Raw genomic sequence first — 18,173 nt, 5'->3', positions numbered from 1 at the left:
ACATGCAAAACAATTTTTAATTGATGCAGTGAAAACCAAAGTTATATTCATAAAAGCAAATAGCAGCTGCATGTGGGAGGGATCAAACTTAACATTTTCTGTCTTGTGAAGTGGGAGTTGTTGTGTTTTTAGCTTAATTATGGCCCAGACTTTGGTCACCAAAAGAAATGCACTTAACCTCAGTGTGGGACTACTTGTGTTTAACATTAAGCGCCCTTCTGTGTATAAACAATATTGTGTTCATATTGTATATAGTTTATTTTGAGTCCTCTGTTTTATTACATTTGACCCAGCCTATATAGTCTTGACTCAATTATTTTATTTGTTAGACATGCAAAGCCATCCTCAAGATGTGTAGCTTTCTTTCTGCTTTCTTTTTATGTATTTTAACATCTAAACATATGTGTAAAAGGTTTGCATCAGTGTGAAATATTAAAATGTGAGTGCAAAGTACAGCTTGTCTCACAGACTAAAGGGAAGCCATTCATCTAATAAGTCTATTAGTATTTACCGCTACTCCTGGAGTTCACTGAAACAAGCTTAGTACCTTAAGAATAGACTTCTTTCTTTCATATTTTTATTCTGTGTGTAAAAACAGAAAAAACGAGTCACTCCTGATCTTTTACTCCTCACTTGGCAGAGACCCTGCCTTGGGAATAAGATTTTACTGAGTCATGCAGGCAAACCTGCTGCCTGCAGGACCCAAACAATATGTTGCAGAGACACAACACAGTGCCTGTAATATAACCACCTGCACTTTGCCATGTTAGTGTCATGTTTTAGGAAGCTTTAGTCTAATCTGAAACACTACCTGCACTGTAAGCTCAAGCCTTGGTTGTCGAGCTAGTTTAACAGATCTTTTTATCATAGGGCCGCCTCAGTTTATTTACCGTCATGACTGTATTGTTTACACACGCAGACAGACTCCAGTCATAAATGTTGCCACACCTTTTGTTGTGTTTGATGCCTGATTTGTATTTTTTTTTTAATTTCCCTCTCATATCAAACAGAGCAAAGACAAGTTGTCCCCTTTCACCAAAACTCCGAAGCTGGACCGGAGTGAGTTGCTGGGGAAGGAAGGGAAAGCCAAGTCTTCCATGAAGCGCAAGCTCTCCTTCACTACCAGTCCGCTCCAGACCGAGGAGCGAGACTCAGACACCGGTAAGAGCTGTTGCTGCTCCTCCCTGCTCCTCTTTCAACAGCCATGCTGCTGGCTGGCTGCCATGTCCTTACACTGCCCCCCGGTGGTCTGTTGTTGAACGTTTTCTTTAGATGCCGCTAATAGGTCAAAGGGTTTCCACTTGTTCTGCATTAGACTCAAAATCTGACCATGTTGATGAAGTTGTGGCCTGTTGTGTTGATTATAGAGACTTAACCAAGTTCCTGTTTTGTGGTCTTGTTTTTTTTAAGGGATAAGGCTGGTGATATTCTGTATTTTTAATCATTGTCATCAAATCCTGTTGTCTGTGTAGCCAAATGCCTTCTACATCCGTATTCCTTTGTGCAGTTAACCTCAATTCTTGTCCAGGCACACATCAAGAATCCACATTGTTGCGCTGCGTAGTTTATGTTGACTGAGTCTAACATACACTGTCCTGGTGCTTGAAATTTCTAGGCCACCAAATGTGTATTAATCCACCACTGAAAATAGTCCCCAAGTAATGCGTTGTGAGGTGGACTAACATATTGTCTGTTGTAGTCTTTTTAAGGAATCTGTTGAGACAAATAATAAAACATAAATACAAAAGTACAGAACAGCAGCCTTCTCCTTTAAGACCTGATATTGTTTATGCAGTCGTGAGAAGACGTGCGATGGTAACTGCTCTATTTAAGTTTCTGGTCACTGTTATGCTGAATATAAAAATGCTTTACTCAACTGCTCAGCTTCACATTGGAAACACTGTAAACTTGAGGTCTTAATCTTACCTCTCTGTCTTGTGTAAATAAACTGTTCAGCTTCTGTCATGTAGTCAGACTTTTAACTGTATGTTTACATCAGATTTGAGAGCTAAAAATAGGTTAGTGTGTCATACAGCCATAATTACAGTAGATGAAGTACAGTAATGTGTTTAACAGAGAGTTTGAGGTCCTGTAGGTTTCTCTTCATCTCCTCTGTAGAGCATTTCATTGTGTGGTCCTGCGTCAGTCTGACAGACGAGAACCCTCAATTTTGAATTCACTGAGTTTAATTTATGTTGCGCAGGTTGTAAAGCTAAACTAGCACGGAGGGTGGCTTTGCCTTCCAGCAGCCTTTCCCTCGCAGGTCCTGTGTCGATCAGCTGTAGGGAAAAAGGGAAGTAATGACTCCACTGACCACGTCGGATCTTCTCTCCTGTCTCCTGTGTTGCCATGACTCATAATCTGTGCGTGGAGTGCAAGTCTGTCTTTGTGCCTGAATGTATTTGAGAGGAGGAAGAGGGCGAGAGAGAGAGAGAGAGAGAGAGAGAGAGTGAGCGAGCGTTAATGCAGTGCTTTCCCACCCTTCCACCTCCCCCCTTGCTCTCCCCTCCCTCCTCTCTCCCCCTCCCCATCCTCTCTGCTTTGCACTGTAGATGACTCAGACCCAGGCCAGTCGAGTGAGACCTGGGGAGAGAGATTAGTGCCTCCCTGCAGGATATACGCAGGTAATCGCTGCAGCCCGATCCTCAGCCCCCGTGTCCTCTACAAGTCACGTCACCCACTTTGCGCCACTATGCTGCTGTAAACACACATACACACATGCACGTGTGTGTGTTTTCGCCCTGCATCTGCCACCGTTACAGCTCACGCATGTCTGTGTTTAGTAACAACCGACTGATGGAGACGGGGCGGCTACTTGGCTGGCTTAAGAGAATGCTGTCTTTTTTTGTCCCCCTTTTTTGAAACCTCATGCTTGTCATCTGTTTCTCCGCGTTCTCAACAGATACAAGGGAAAGAGGAAAACGGTGTCACTGTGACGATGAAATTGCTGCTGGACATTTTTTCCGGACTGTTCTCTTTAATCTTTCTCGGTTGTGTTTACAGATAAAGATGGACCAGACAAGAAGAAGGTGAAGAAGGAGGCTGGGGGCAAGAAGTCCCAGGCTCCCAACCTTTTGTTTGGGTATCCTCTGTCAGAGCGCAAACAGATGGCTCTCCTAATGCAGATGACTGCCAACAGTCCAGGTTTGTGTGCCTGCCCTTTCACCTTAACCACATCCTCAAGATGGCTCAGAGTATATTTACTGTTGGATGAGTCATGCCTCTGAGCGTTTTGACAAACATGCACTCTAATATTTCAGGGTTGTTTGAGAATAGGGCAATGTTTCATATTTAATGCAGTTACTCGACTGCAAAAAAACGGCTCAGTATGATTATTCTCAGAGATATATTGCAGTTGCCATCAAGTATGTAACTGGGGAAGTTGACTGAGATAATTTTTTGTTAGTGATCGGTTCTGAGTAGTTGTGAGACAAGGACAATTAGTACATACATGCTAAACACACACAGACACAAGTAAGCACAGGCATCTAGTTAAACCAGTGTTACTGTGGTTGCTCAATCAAATCCTTGCTCATTGCTTATTTTGGGAAATATGCTCATTCGCTTATGCCACAAGCTAGCTGAGGAGATACCACTCTCCTGTGTCTGTCCAAGCAGGAACTAGCAGCTGCTTAGCTTAGCATAAAGACCGGAGAGCAGGCGGAATAGCTGCTCTATCAGAAGCAGAACGAAATTCACTTACCAGCATCTCAAGAGCTCATTAATCAAAACATATCTCGCTTATGTAATCTCTACAAAAGCAGAAGAGCAACGGCGCATTTACACCAGATTCGGCAACAAAGAAGCAGTCATGCAATGCATGGTGGGAGTGTGACAGCGAGTTTGGAGGAGAAGTTGTGGTGCATCTGTAATTGCAGGAAGTAGCCTAGATTCAGCTTTATGCCAATGAGGCCGTCCAGCACAATGGAGCTGGCTAGTGAAACTTTGACCAAGCTGTCAGTCTAGGTGATGTAGTTCCAAATGAAAAAAAGATTCATTAGTGGCATTACCTGTTTCTTGCCTCAGATGTTTTTACAAATGGATTTTGTTGGTTTGTTTTGATAGAATAATAGAAAGCTTATTAGCAGCCTACCATGTTGTTTCCTGTTTGAAACGGAAAGCAGAGAACCAGGGACCGCCCAATTAGCAGTGTGTTTATCTAGTCAGGTGCATTCCACGATAGGGTACGTCACCAACGGAAAGCCCATCAGTGCGGCCAGTTGAGTGGAGCAGCGCATCCCCTAGCGGTATTGCAAGAACTCTTGGAAATGCACCATAAAAAAATGATAATTTGTGGTTTAACTGAGGTTGTGCCAGACTAATTTTGTTTTGTTACCTTTGGACAGAGCTACGTTAGCCGCTTCCCCTTCTGTCCAGTCTTACTGTAAAGATAACCAGCTGCTGGCTGTAGCTACAAATTTACCAAACCATGTGATATAGATCATCTTATCTAACTTGGCAATAAGCCAATAAACATATGTCCCAAAAGGTTGAACGAGTCTTTAATGAATACTTACTAAAACACATCAACACATAGAAGCTTAGTCTTTGAAGTTCTCTGTAAAAACAGTTTCTCTGTCGTTGCTCAATCCAGTGCCTTGCACATTAATTCAGGTAGTTATCTCAACCCGTGACAGGCTTTTGCTTCCAGCATCAATTAAGTGCTTTTCTCTCCCCGTCTGTGTCCAGACTCTACTCCCAGTCACCCCTCACAAACGACCCCTGTGCAGAAGAAAGTCCCCAGCAGCGCCTCGTCTCGACAGAAGGACAAGGTCAACAAGAGGAACGAGCGAGGGGAGACTCCCCTTCACATGGCTGCCATCCGGGGAGACGCCAAGCAAGTTAAAGAGCTCATTAGCCTGGGAGCTGACGTCAACGTCAAAGACTTTGCAGGTACGATGGCCTGGGGGGTGATCATTAACAGCTCTCATCATGTCTGTATGGTGGCTATTAATGACACAAAGCTGACAACAGCTGAATAACAGCTGCTTATTCAAAGGTGATATCTCATGATGAGATAATAAGAAGGACATCAATGTGCATCTTATTTCCTTCTGTGCCCTTTGTTTATAAAGCTTAATTTGTTCTCTTTATTTTTTTCTTTTTATCTTCAATCAGAAATCTGTCTGAAATTAATAAACTTAATGGTAAAATTTGAACTTAACTAATAAATTAAACTCTGGTGTTGCTGTTTTCTGTCTCTCACCAGGTTGGACTCCTCTTCATGAAGCCTGTAATCTTGGTTACTACGATGTGGCCAAGGTCTTAATAGCAGCAGGTGCAGAGGTGAACACGCAGGGTCTGGATGACGACACGCCACTCCATGATGCTTCCAGCAGTGGGCATAAAGATGTAAGAGCTTGAAGTTTGTCCTTCCACTGTCGTATAGGACTTGAAAATAAATTACACATTTAAAACTGCTGATTAAGGTCTTGGCGCAGGTCTTATATGTCTGATATTTTTATTTATTTTTTATTTTTATTTTATTTATTTATTTATTTATTTTAAAGATATTTTTTTGGGCTTTTCAGCCTTTAATGGATAGGACAGACAAGCGTGAAAGGGGGAGAGAGAAAGGGAGTGACATGCAGCAAAGGGCCACAGGCTGGACCCGAACCCGGGCCGCTGCGGCAACAGCCTTGTACATGGGGCGCCTGCTCTACCACTAAGCCACCAACGCCCCACATGTCTATTTGATATAGTGTAATGTAGATAGATGTAGACATTAACAGTAGTCATACAATGATAACAATTATTATTATTATATGAATATCCTCGGTCATGCCAGTCTGCGGTGAAAACTACATCACTAAACCAGTTGTACTCAAAGTTAAGTCAAAAAAAGTTAAATTTGGAAATAGAAAAATAGCTTGAGCTGCTGTCCGATTGAAAATAAAACATCTTAAGTGTGTTCCTGACACAGAAGATGGATTCCAAATGATCATGAATAGCATTTACAAACAACAACACAGGTAACACTATAAAGTACATAAGTTGTCACAATTAGTTTTTGCAATTTTGTTGTTTGTAACAGTTTCTATTTGATGTATATACCTTGATGTTTGTCTTGAGATTCTCAATTCCTGTTATGTTTGATACAGATCGTGAAACTGCTGCTACGCCACGGTGGAAACGCCTTCCAGGCCAACAAGCGTGGGGAGCGCCCAGTGGATGTGGCAGACTCTCAGGAGCTGGAGCAGCTATTAAAGGGAGAGGTTGCGCTGTCGGACCAAGAGGACAGCTCTTCAGGTATGCAGAAAATGCCGTAGTGTTTGGCTGAGCTCCCGGTTATAGTCACATATTAACATACTAACCTCAATGTTATGCAAGACTTTGATTCACTCCGCGTTACAGCATGATGCGTACGTGTTTTCACTGTAGATGGACCAGACAGTGTGTTTAGGGCTTTACTCGGACTACATATACTTTGATAAATATAGGTACAGTTTTGACAAGTTTTATTATAGGTTTAGTTTTTTTTTCTCTTTTTCAATCAAGGGGAAATAAATAATATAATTGCATGTGTCATAGAGAAAACAGTGTTTGAAGACAACATGGTATATCTATCACTGCTTGGGTTTGCATGTCATCTTTGACTTTGGGAAACACTGAGCAACATTTTCCACCATTTTCTGACATCTTAGACCAAACAATTAATTGATAAAACATGTAAATAATCGACAGATTAATTGACAATGAAAATAATCATTAGTAGCAGCCCTGGGATAAAGTGCTTTATGTACTTGAATTGTATCATTTAAAAATTGGTCTTTTCTTCTCTGCAGAGTCTGAAGACCCCCCGTCTGTCAATCCATCCAGTGTTGATGACAACATGGAAGACTCCGATACTGAAAAGGACTCAGACGGCAAACCAGCCACGAAAGCATCATCGTCCATGCCAGGGCTGGATGAGTACGAGTTCAAGGACGAGGAAGAGGAGGAGGATCTCAGTAAAGCCCTTAACGACAGACACATCCTCCGGAGGGAACTGCGGCAGCGCGAGAAGGAGGAGAAAGATAGGAATCACGTGGCAGGAAAGCAAAGTGGAAAAGGGGATTCCTCCTCTAAGTCAAAAAAGCAGAAGACGCCCCGTGTCCACTGCAGCTCGGATACCTCCAGCGACGAGATGGAGAGCCTGTCAGAGAAAAGGAATTCTCCCACCTGCTCTCAGAGCTCAGAGACTCTCAAAGTGGACACAAGGTCAAAAAAGGAGAATGCTGAGCAGAAGGATAAGGGTAAAGTCAAGAGGAAGAGCAAAAGCCAGAATAAAAACAAGGAAAACCAAGAGGATGGGAAAGAGAACAGCAAAACTTTGGTCCTCTCTCTGGCAACCGTGTCCGAGAGCACAGAAAAGGGTCGGGAGGAAGACTCCTTCAAGATGTCTTTCAGTCCTAAAGACGACTCGTCCGTCCACCTCTTCCATTTGTCGTCCATAAAATCCCCAAAACTGAACCACAGCCTGACAGATAAACAAACACCACTCAAACAGGAAAATACTAAAATGTGCATTTCCATCAGTGACAGCTCATGTCCGGTGGACGGTGTCAAATTCAACCACTACACAGAGGCAGACTACTGCACAGAAGGCTCCAGCACCAAGGGGTGTAAGCACAAGGAAAAGAGCAAACATCAACAGAAAGACTCCAGTGGAGACGGGGATGATGGTCATTCGAGTCCTTACAAAGATGGCAGCATAGGAAACAGTGTCGACAGCTCTGAGGGTGCCTTACGGAAGACTGACTTAGATGGCAAAGTGGTGAAGAAGCATAAACTTAAACACAAGGAGAAAGACAAACACAGGAGGGAATACGAGGCAGAGCGGAGCCGGCACAGGCAGAAGGAGGCTAGGAAAGACAGCCACAGGAATTTGGAGTTTGACAGAGAGTTCTGGAAAGAGAATTTTTTCAAAAGTGATGAGACAGATGAACATCTGCCAGTGAAAAAGGAAGGAGAAGACAACAGCTCACTTCAGAAGACCTCCGATTCCTCCCCTGTCAAAGATGAGAGAAACACGAAGGAGAAACACTCCAGCAGCAAGGAAAAGAGGCCAAGAGAGGAGCGAGAAAAAGACAAGGCTGTGAAAAAAGAGCGGAAGGAGGCTGTTGGTAAAGAGGAGAAGGTAAAGGATTCAAAGCTGAGTGAGCGTGACGAGAGAGTGGACTGCCACGGCTCAGGGCGGATTCCTGAGGAGTCGCTGCAGAGCAACAGCATGAAAGAAGAGACAGAAGAGAAACCCATAAGTGGGATCACAGCTGATCAAGAACAGCTGGAGCTCTCAGAAAAAGGCTCACGCGAGAAAACTGACAAGAGGCTCCCAGGAAAGGAAAAGGATTCAGAGAAAATGGAGAAAAGGCATCTTGACAAGGAAAAAAAGGTTAAAACGGAGCATGCTGACAAAGCTGAAACACAGAATTCAGTGGATCGTTGGAAGGAAAAAGAAAGAACAGGAACCATTTCTACCCACTCGCCTGGAGATAAAAACTACAAAGAGAATGAGAAACTGAAATCTTTATCCACAACTAAAAAGCATGAGGACGGCAGGAAAAATAAAGATAAGTTCGACAAGCGGTCTGATAGGGAGAGGCAGGACAGAGAATATAGCGTTGGGGATCACAGAGAAAAGGAACGCACCAACTCAGATAAGAAAGGAAAACCTCTGGAGAAGACCACAGATCATAGTAAATCTGATCGCTCAAAAGAAAAGGAGTGTGACAGGAAAAGGAGAGAGAAAATAAAAGACGGGACTCTTTCCTCAAGCTCCAATCTGAAGCTACTGTTAGAAGAGAAGAAGAGCTATCTGTCCGAGAGCAGCAAGTCCTTATCTACGAAATCAAAGGAGGAAGTTGTGAGAACACCAGAGAAAGATCGTGACCGGAGAGACCGGGAAAGAGAATCAGATAAACACAAGGATAAGGAGCGGCACAAAGACCGCTCGCAGCAGGCCAAAATCAGCAAGGCCAAACCCAACGAGATGGATGCAGACAAGGCCAAATCCAAAGCCTCGCCAGCAACACGAGACACCAAGCCCAAAGAAAAAAGGCTTGTGAATGATGACTTGATGCAGACCAGCTTTGAGCGCATGCTCAGTTTGAAGGACCAGGAGATTGAGCAGTGGCATCGCAAACACCTGGAGAAAATAAAACAAAAAGAGCGGGAGAGGCTTAAACAGCGGCCTCTGGCAGATCCAGGGAAGACCAAGCCTAAAGACAGAACGAAGTCTGAACAGTGCCTGAGTAAGGAGCTAATGCGCTCAAAAAGCTCTGAAGCCTCTGATGTCCACAGCAGAGATAAATCCCTGAAGGACGGCACCAGCCCCCGAACAATGTCGCTTGATGGAAAGAGTTTGCCGTCTATCAGTGCAAAGGTCATGTCGGCTGTGGAAAACTGTCTGACTGGATCCCCGCGACCAGAGAGCGAACGCTGCGGCCTCATGTCCAGGTCCGTGTCCCTGGTGTCCGTCGCCAGCTCAGAGGATTCGTGTCAGGCGACAACATTAACACCCAGACACATTGAGTACGACTCTGACATGAACCTGGAAGCCTCGGATTCTCAACCTGCATTCCTCCAGTCTTCCCTTGTCATTCAAGCCACCAGATCGCCGTCTGTTCACGACAAAGATTGCAACAGTCTTCCAGATGTGAAGCAAAGTAATCGGACGCTGCTGCCCAGCAGACATGAGTCTCCATACCTCAGGGCTATTTTGGACGAGGATGCCAACTCATCGACTGAAGGTAGAGTTGCTGAAAATCTGCCAAAACCCAGCCAGCCTACAGAGGAGCTAGGAATCAGAGAGACCTCAGCAGAGACAGACGAGAGCCTCAACAGTCAGCAACAATGTGTGAATTCAGTTGCTGACTCAGTCATAGAGAGAGAGGGGAGTGCTCCTGGTGGTTTAGCACCTCAAATATCAAACAAAGATCCTCAGAATAAAAACCTGACACTTCCAGAGTGCGGTGGCTCTCAAACAGGGTCAACAGAGAAAGAGAAAACTCTTCCCTCCTCTGATCCGCCTGTTGTAAAGGATGTCCAGTGTCCGACAGAGAACTTACAGGCAGAGTGTAGTAACAAGGATTCAGATCAACCATCGACACCTGCAGCTTGTCCGTGTGCTGAGCCATCAGAGCTCACAAGTACAAGTACAAAACCCCTCCAGCAGAGGGAACTGCTCAATGTTTCTGGGGTGGAGAGCACGCAGCAGCAGACAGAATCAGGTACCACACATGTTTCTGATCTTAAAGACGAACCGCTCGAGAGTGCTGAGGGAGCAGAAGAAGAGAGTATGGAAACAGAGAGCACTAGAACAGAAGGTAGAGGAAGTCCTGAACCCTCTACCAGTTCGCACATTCCCAGCTCCACTGCAGGGGAGTCCTTGCCAGGCTTTAGCCAAACAAGCACTGAGTCCAAATGTTCTCAAGAGAATATGGATGTAAATGACCAAGACTGCTCGGACTCAAGAACTCCCAGTGACAGCGCAGGTTCATATCTTGATGCTCAGATGGAGAAAAAGGACAGTATACCTCCATCATTGTCCTTAAGTGCGAGTCCTGAACACAAGGCTGAAGAGATGACTGACGTCCCACAGAGCTCAGAGAACAACAGCAGTGCTGCTGTTTCTGTCACAACAGAGAGTTCGACAGTTGAGGGCAACCTTGCTACAGAAGGCTCCTCTGAATCTACGGTAGAGGCTAGCTCAGAGCCGATGGAGGTGACGCCTGCCGACGAGAAGCCAGAGTCATCTTCAGCTAGAGAAGAGCAGAGTCAAAGCACCGTCCAATCGGCAGCTCAGACTGACAGCAGCAGCAGCAGCAGCAGCAGCAGTAGTAGTAGTAGTAGTAGCAGCAGCAGCACCTGCAGCGCCTCAGGGAGCTCCTCTCCACAATCTGCAGACCGGGATTCTGATTCCTCTGGGGCTAAGGTCAAAGTTCGCTCCACAGACGAGGAAGTAGACGTCCACGTTCCCCATCCTCGTAAGAGAAAGATGCCAAAAGTGTCGAGCTCCCAGCCGTGCTCCACGATTCAGCAGGATAAGGAGAGAGGCCAGCAGTCTCTGGCTGCTATTGTGGACGCCGTAAAGCTGGAGGAGATTCAGCCCTACCAGACAGAGAGGGCAAACCCTTACTACGAGTTCCTGCACATCCGGAAGAAGATTGAGGAGAAGCGCAAAGTGTTGTGCAGCGTAACCCCCCAGCCACCGCAGTATTATGATGAATATGTGACCTTCAACGGATCCTACCTCTTAGATGGGAACCCACTCAGCAAGCTCTGCATACCAACAGTGAGTGCTGCATTTCTAATCAGAACTTTACAAAACAACTTCTTACACTTGACACACTTCACTTTACACTTCAACATGACATTAATTTGAGATCAGATTGTTCAGCTCTGATTCTCAGCCTGCATGTCAGGGTTCTTTGTTGCAATGGTTCGGTCCAGTTTGTTTCGGCTGACGTGGTAGCTGTCAATTGAACTCCCGAACTCCAATACCCACATCATCACCATATCTTATTTGCTCCACTAATGGTGCGAAACCATATGAATAACCAGAGGTTTTTGTGATAGTAGATATGTGATTTCACCATGAACTCAAAAGACGACTATTATTAAATCCATCTGCTGATCGTGAACCGTCACATTTGGTAACCATGTCAACACATATGCGCTTCAACACGAGTGCAGGGATTTTCTGATACATCAGAGTGAAAATGAGTAAAAACAGCAGGGTGCTGTTTTCATGTCCTACTCAGTGTACTTTAGCACTAGTATATTGAGATGTGTCCATCCTTGTGTAACTTTCCCCCTCATAAATTTACCGTACATTAAGCCTCCATTGTGCCTGTTCCTATCCAATAATCATAGTCACTTATTTCTTAACAATTTCCTTGTGAAGCCATGGTTTGTAGAAACCAGGAGTGAGCACAAAACGACAAAACGAACCAGAACTTTAAGGGCTACTATGCAGAAATGGTCAGTTACTGTTTGTACACAGTATCGGCAGCAAAAGTGAAAGCCAAACTCAGATCATGATTTGACTCTGTTTTTTTAGAAGATATTTTCAGGGCTTTTGGCCTTTATTTGATATAATGTGAAAGGGTTAGAGAAGGGGGTATGATATGCAACACAGGGTCGTGGGTTTGACAACAACCTGTGGCTGCTGTGAGCACCTCAGATTTGCCTCTCTATTGTTGCGTTTTTTTGGTGCTTTGTCTGCGATTTTCGCACCTTCCTCTTGGATGCGTGCTGTTACAGTCTGGGATCTGGTTGTTTCCTTTTTATAATGTCCCCAACTCCCTGCCCAATATTGGTCTGGGACTACAGGCCCAGGAACGTCCTGAACGCAGCAAAATAAAATATTATAGGCAGAGGGCTGAGTCTCTGCAGAAAAAAAAACTGCCACACACTTCTTGTGGGTCACAAGTGATGATTTAGAGGGATTACTTTTGTATGAGTCTATGTTGTTTTTTAGGAAAATCCTGCATAGCATACCTGTAAAGGAAACAATATATAACTGATCAAATCAACAGGACTACAAGCCTTAAAGCACCACAGTATACTTTGGCGTGTCAACCCTGTCGAGGTATTGCCCACATAATGAAATTTTACAGTGTCAAGCAAATAAAGTAAAACGTAAAAAAGGTAACCTAAACTAGAACCTTAGCTGACATGATAAATATATTCTTCTGACTGATCTCTGCACAGTGACTCATCAGGTAGCCCATCACAGCATTGACAACGTGTTTTAAACTGACCCCTTCTCCATTGTTGTGTCTGAACAGATAACTCCACCTCCATCGTTACCTGAGCAGCTGAAAGAGATGTTCAAACAACAAGAGGTGGTCCGTATGAAACTACGACTACAACACAGCATTGAAAGGGTATGTAGTTTACTCCTGGAGGGTTTTGTTTTGGTTGGATTGAGTGCCTCTAGACATTTTTAGTGCCACTTGTAGTGACTGAAATGGAACAAATTGCCTTTTTTTGGAAAGCCTCTTGACATTTTGAAGCTCTGTGTTTGTTATTATACCCTCCTGAAGACTTTAAATGGATATCAGTGCTCAACATAGTCAATGTCATTTTAATACTTCATATAACATTGGATTTATTTTCTTCCTCCCCTACAGGAAAAGCTGATTGTTTCAAATGAACAGGAAGTCTTACGAGTTCATTACCGGGCAGCAAGAACACTAGCCAATCAGACTCTGCCTTTCAGTGCCTGTACAGTTTTATTGGACGCTGAAGTGTACAACATGCCTCAAGATGTCCAGGTGAGTAGTGTGTTTTGTCTCCAGTCAGTTCTTCATGATGATGTGTAGAAATACTGTGCGTTTGATGAGTTGTTGTGTGTTTGGTTCACAGAGCGATGATGGCAAAACGTCAGTGAGAGACCGATTCAACGCCAGGCAGTTCATGTCCTGGTTACAAGATGTTGATGACAAGTTTGACAAACTGAAGGTGAGACCGCGATGATTGTTTTCACTGGCCACTGCCTTTTTAACTATAAGGTGCATTTGTAGTGAAGAATCGTCTTTAAACTCACCGTAGAGCAGGAAATGATCTGCGATGTTTACCACTGAATACCAAAAAAAGTTTCTAAATGTTTCTCTTGTTGTTGCCTCAGCAAAGTTGTGAGTTTTTACATGAAATGTTGAAAGGTTATTTTACTTTATAAAGGAACCATAGATGGCAGGCTCTAGTTGCCAGAGCTAATGAACTCAACATCAGTAAACAGCAAACAAAGGTTGACGTCAGAACTGGTGGCAGAGCAAAGTTTGGACTACAAACATTGTCCATGTCCACATAGCATTTTTTGTTTTGCCTTTCTCCACGCTGGAGTCTTTTTTCAATTGTTCTCAATGAGGAGAATGCGTATGCGACTGCCTGGAGAAAAAGCGCTGCACCAAGGACCTTTTTCAGAGCCCCCTGACTTTTTTTGTGTGGCCGCTCAGAGCGCTTCTAGGTGAAAATCTCTGAACAGAAAGGCACTGGTGTCGTAACAGCCGCTCTTTAAGCTACTGTGTGATTCGTCAGTCAGAAACTATCACAACAAAGACAGGAAAGCCTTTGTAGGAGCGTAATTGCCATACGCTGGAAGTTGCTGAGTGAGTGTTGTGCTTTTATCACCAAATGTGTTGTAAGCTTGTTGTTAACTGTGTGGTCAACCCTCTGTTAACGTAGTGTTACGTTAGCCACTTTGCTAATGTGAATTTTAAGAAAGACAGAAATAAACGTGTGCCATGCATCAATAAAGAAAAAGCTGGAAGCGCTCCCCAACACAGTGACATAGCTTTTTCAGCAAACAGAAAATGGACACAGACCTTTTTATGCCTCAGCAGCTCATTAAATAACGGTGACAGACGGACATCTGAAGTCTCACAGTGGAAGCACAAATTTACCTGTTTTATTTTGACAACTATATGAACTGAAAACAAGATTACTTGAACAGATTGTGGATGTGGATGTTCTCTGCACGTAAACTGAGCTTGTGACAGAGTTTGCAGTTTGATACACTCTGTGGCTGCTCTTATTGAAAATGTAAACACTCTGGATACAAGTCTACAAGTCTCACACAAAATAAAAACAGTTTTCAGGAACAGATCCCCTCAGAATTTTTTGTCACTTTTCATATGTAAATATTTATGTCCTTGTTATTTATGTCATATTATCTAGTGTCCTCGTTGCTTGTGGTGAAGCTGATCCGTTTTTTCCATGTTATGGGAAAGTTCTCCATATTTCTCAGTGAAAACCACCATCACACATCTCTTACTGTGTCCATCCAGTGTTTACGACCTGGTGGTTCCTTTTAAACAAGTTTTTAGTTATTGCTTTCTTGCAGACGACCAGTAGAAGTGTACAAATACACAGAGGTTTGGTGCTGTAATCAGTCCTCCTGGTCATAAAGAGAGATCCCTTTTAGTGCAAGTGACGGTGGACAAAATCTACAGTCTGTATTCAAACATATATTCAGACGTGGATGAGGTTAATATGAGGCATCAGCAGTGGACAGTCTTTATAGTGTGAGATTCCCTCTTCTTGTTGCCATTCCTCCATCGTAGCTCAATAAAAGAAACACTATCAAAGGGGGAGTTTTAATCTACAGCACCCTTGGGTCCGACAGCATGATGGTGAATTGTTCAGCAGTGATGAAACTTTGTGCTCTCATAATGCCTGACTGCTTTTTGTGTTTGTCTTTGTGGTCATTTCCTGGCCAAATCCACCTGGTACATAGACGTTCCTCATCTAAATAAGAACATGTGCTTGAGTGAAATATATAATGTGCCTTTTTCCCTCCACAGACGTGTCTTCTGATGAGGCAGCAGCACGAGGCGGCGGCCCTGAACGCCGTGCAGCGTCTGGAGTGGCAGCTGAAACTGCAGGAGCTGGACCCAGCTACCTACAAGTCCACCAGCATCTTCGAGATCCCCGAGTTCTACATCCCGCTCGTGGAGGTCAACGACGACTTTGACCTCACCCCGATATGAGCTGTAGGACAGACGTTCTTTGCCACAGCGGCGGCCCGCGCATTCAAGGAGAAGGAAAGAAAAATGTGAAGCACTTAGAATGTGGCGGTAAAAACAGAAGAGCACTTAGAAAAGACACGATTTTACTCCAGCGCTCTTACAGTCCAAACCGGCACGCCCACCACGAGGACGGGGAACGAGGACCGACTGTTCCTCGTACGGAGAAAGGGGGGTCCAGGCCACAGACGAAGCCTGGGGAGCAGAGACCAAAAGCTGGGGCGCAGCGGTGCAGGGAGCTCTGCAGCACGAAGCAAAGTGTGGAGGACGACCACCTGCTACTGCTCCTCATCAAGCAGGGTCACACAACTGAAAGAGTTCAATTGTTTTCAAAGTGAGTGTTCATACATTGTGTACAGACTGTGCTCTTAATTTTTTAACTTATTTTATACATAAAAAAAATTGTGCATTTGTAAATAGCCATGTAATTATTGTTTTAAACTTGTAAAAACAAAAAATAATAGATATTTTGATTGTAAACTCGTTCTGTCTCATGTTTTAATGGACCAAAGTTGGTTTTTATATCGAGTGTCCTCTTCGTCCGTGATGTTCTCGTTGTTGTTGGCTTAAAATCTTAAGCATGTGTTGGCTTCTGTTGTGTTTTTTGTTTTTACTGTTTCTTCCCTCCTCATCTGGAGTTCCACGCCACAGCTGGTGTTTTTTGACTTTGGCAATTAAATGCTGTGCATGCGTTGCGTTGTTTGTACTTTTTTCCTAAAAAGCTGTACTGTGGACTTAATTGTGAGGTTTACTGAAGTGTTCCAGCTTTTCTTTTGTTTTTGTTTTCTTTTCTTTTTGTTTCTTTTTGCGCCATTGTGTTACGTCCCTTCTCGCGGCCTCACTCCTCATGTGTTGTCCATTGTGTCTCGCGCACATTAAAGTCTGTTGTGGCTTCCAAGGGAAAAAAAATAAACACATACTTTTACAGTTTCAATGTGAGATCACAACAAAACCTATTTTTTCAACATAATGCCTTTTTGAACGATAGTTCTAAAAAAATGTCTATTTTAATATTTACTTGTTACATGACTTGTACATATTTGTAATATATAATTGAATAAATTTTATTTGTTGTGAAATTAAAATGATTGGTTTGGGTGTCATTAATCTAAAGAGATGAAGTTATTAATTTATTAACTGATTAGTCAATCAACAGTTTTTGATTACTGATATTTTTTATTTATCAAGCTGCAATGCCAAACATTCTCTGCTTTTTTAATGAGGAAAATTAAATATATTTTTAGGGCTGGTCTGACAAAAAAAAGTCATTATTTTCAGACATTGTATAAACTAATAAGTAGATTTATTAATGAAAATAATCATGAGTTGCAGCCCTGCAAGTAATGGTGCATAATGTTAATATTTCAGACTGATATTTGGTCACTCTCTTGCTGCAGTATTATCCTCAGCCAGTAGATGTCGCTGTACACAACACTGCCCATTCAGCAGGTTTTAAGTGCCTACACTGAAAACTGATGAGCTGGTTGCAGAGCTCCTTAAATATATCTGTCTCTCATTCAGTTTATTCCAATAATATATGTGATAAATTAGACAATCTGAATTGTGCTATATTTGCACAATGTGTACTTGTGTGACTAAGTCCATTATAAGCTTACTATTGTACTTTTACTCAGGTGAAATATCTTTCTTTTTATTTTTGAAATGCAGCGTTAACACATCCTTTGTCAGTGCCAATCAATATATGGTCGCTGAGAGAAAGAAAACTTACAAAAATAAATAAGTAAATTAAACCAATACATAAATAAAAATAAATATATAAAAAGACCTTCACCCCCGTATAAAAAAGGAAGGTTGCAAAAATGAACCTTGTATCACAAATAAAACTTCATTTCTACTGACTAATATTCAATTACTAACCACATACAAGCAGAGAGGCAGCGATAAAGACTAAAATGAAATAAAACAGTAAATAAAATGCTTGTTACTGTGCAATATCTGGACAAATAACACAGTAGATAAAACAGTTCAGGATATTCCTTCAAGTTATTATCTTAAAAGCAGGTCTCAGATGCTCAACATATTGCTCCCATTTCTCCCAGCGCTGTATAAGAATGCCCATCTTCAGGTGTACAGAGAAAGTGACCTTCTCCATCATGTAAATCTCCATGGGTGAAGTAACTTGTACTGGTTTCTATATTATTGCATTATTACTTAAAAGGAAGCTATTAATACTTCCTCCACTGGCGGTAAAGTGAGACACAATGAGCTAACTACTAATACTCCACACGTGCAGGAGGTAACACAGCTTTTTAAGTATAAAGGTTTTATGTAGGAGATCTTGTTGCTTGGCATTTTTATCACTTCACTCTCCCACACAAATTACATGTCTGCACTTTAACATAGATTATTCTCACTGAGCAAATATCAGAGGAGATTTAGAGTAAGCTCAGACTTAGAAACTGTGTTCAGTTTCACAGAACCATATTTAACATTAAACTTAAGGAGGGGTCAGAGGTCGCTGTGTGCACAGCTAAGATCTGGTACCTTGCCTCTGGAGATTGAATAAGGCAGGTATAAAGGTGTGCCTGAAGAGCAGCGTATATGTGTTTGTGTCATCTTGAATTTCATTTTCTGTTTCCTTTTGAGAGAGCATTTGTTTGAAAAAGTTCAGGCGAGGAACCCCAACTTATTTTGGATGTC

General features: G+C 42.9%; 1 protein-coding gene across 2 annotated transcripts in view; it reads left to right on the top strand.

Moving 5' to 3' along the window:
* The window catches only part of ankrd12 (ankyrin repeat domain 12), a 48,009-nt gene extending 31,412 nt beyond the window's left edge, over window positions 1–16,597 (top strand). The window contains exons 3-13 of one of the 2 annotated variants that reach the window (XM_050074604.1): window positions 1,011–1,161; window positions 2,553–2,624; window positions 3,004–3,144; window positions 4,690–4,893; window positions 5,210–5,352; window positions 6,102–6,249; window positions 6,786–11,275; window positions 12,774–12,872; window positions 13,119–13,262; window positions 13,354–13,449; window positions 15,291–16,597. In XM_050074604.1, the coding sequence (XP_049930561.1) occupies window positions 1,011–1,161; window positions 2,553–2,624; window positions 3,004–3,144; window positions 4,690–4,893; window positions 5,210–5,352; window positions 6,102–6,249; window positions 6,786–11,275; window positions 12,774–12,872; window positions 13,119–13,262; window positions 13,354–13,449; window positions 15,291–15,476 (5,874 nt within the window). In that variant the 3' untranslated portion in view covers window positions 15,477–16,597. The remainder of the gene's footprint in view (window positions 1–1,010; window positions 1,162–2,552; window positions 2,625–3,003; window positions 3,145–4,689; window positions 4,894–5,209; window positions 5,353–6,101; window positions 6,250–6,785; window positions 11,276–12,773; window positions 12,873–13,118; window positions 13,263–13,353; window positions 13,450–15,290) is intronic. The other variant, XM_050074606.1, reaches the window with a different exon arrangement.
* Window positions 16,598–18,173: the final 1,576 nt, after the last annotated feature.

This window comes from Epinephelus moara, chromosome 21, assembly GCF_006386435.1.
Source record: "Epinephelus moara isolate mb chromosome 21, YSFRI_EMoa_1.0, whole genome shotgun sequence".
NCBI lineage: Eukaryota > Metazoa > Chordata > Actinopteri > Perciformes > Serranidae > Epinephelus > Epinephelus moara.
This window is presented reverse-complemented; position numbering and strand designations above follow the sequence as displayed.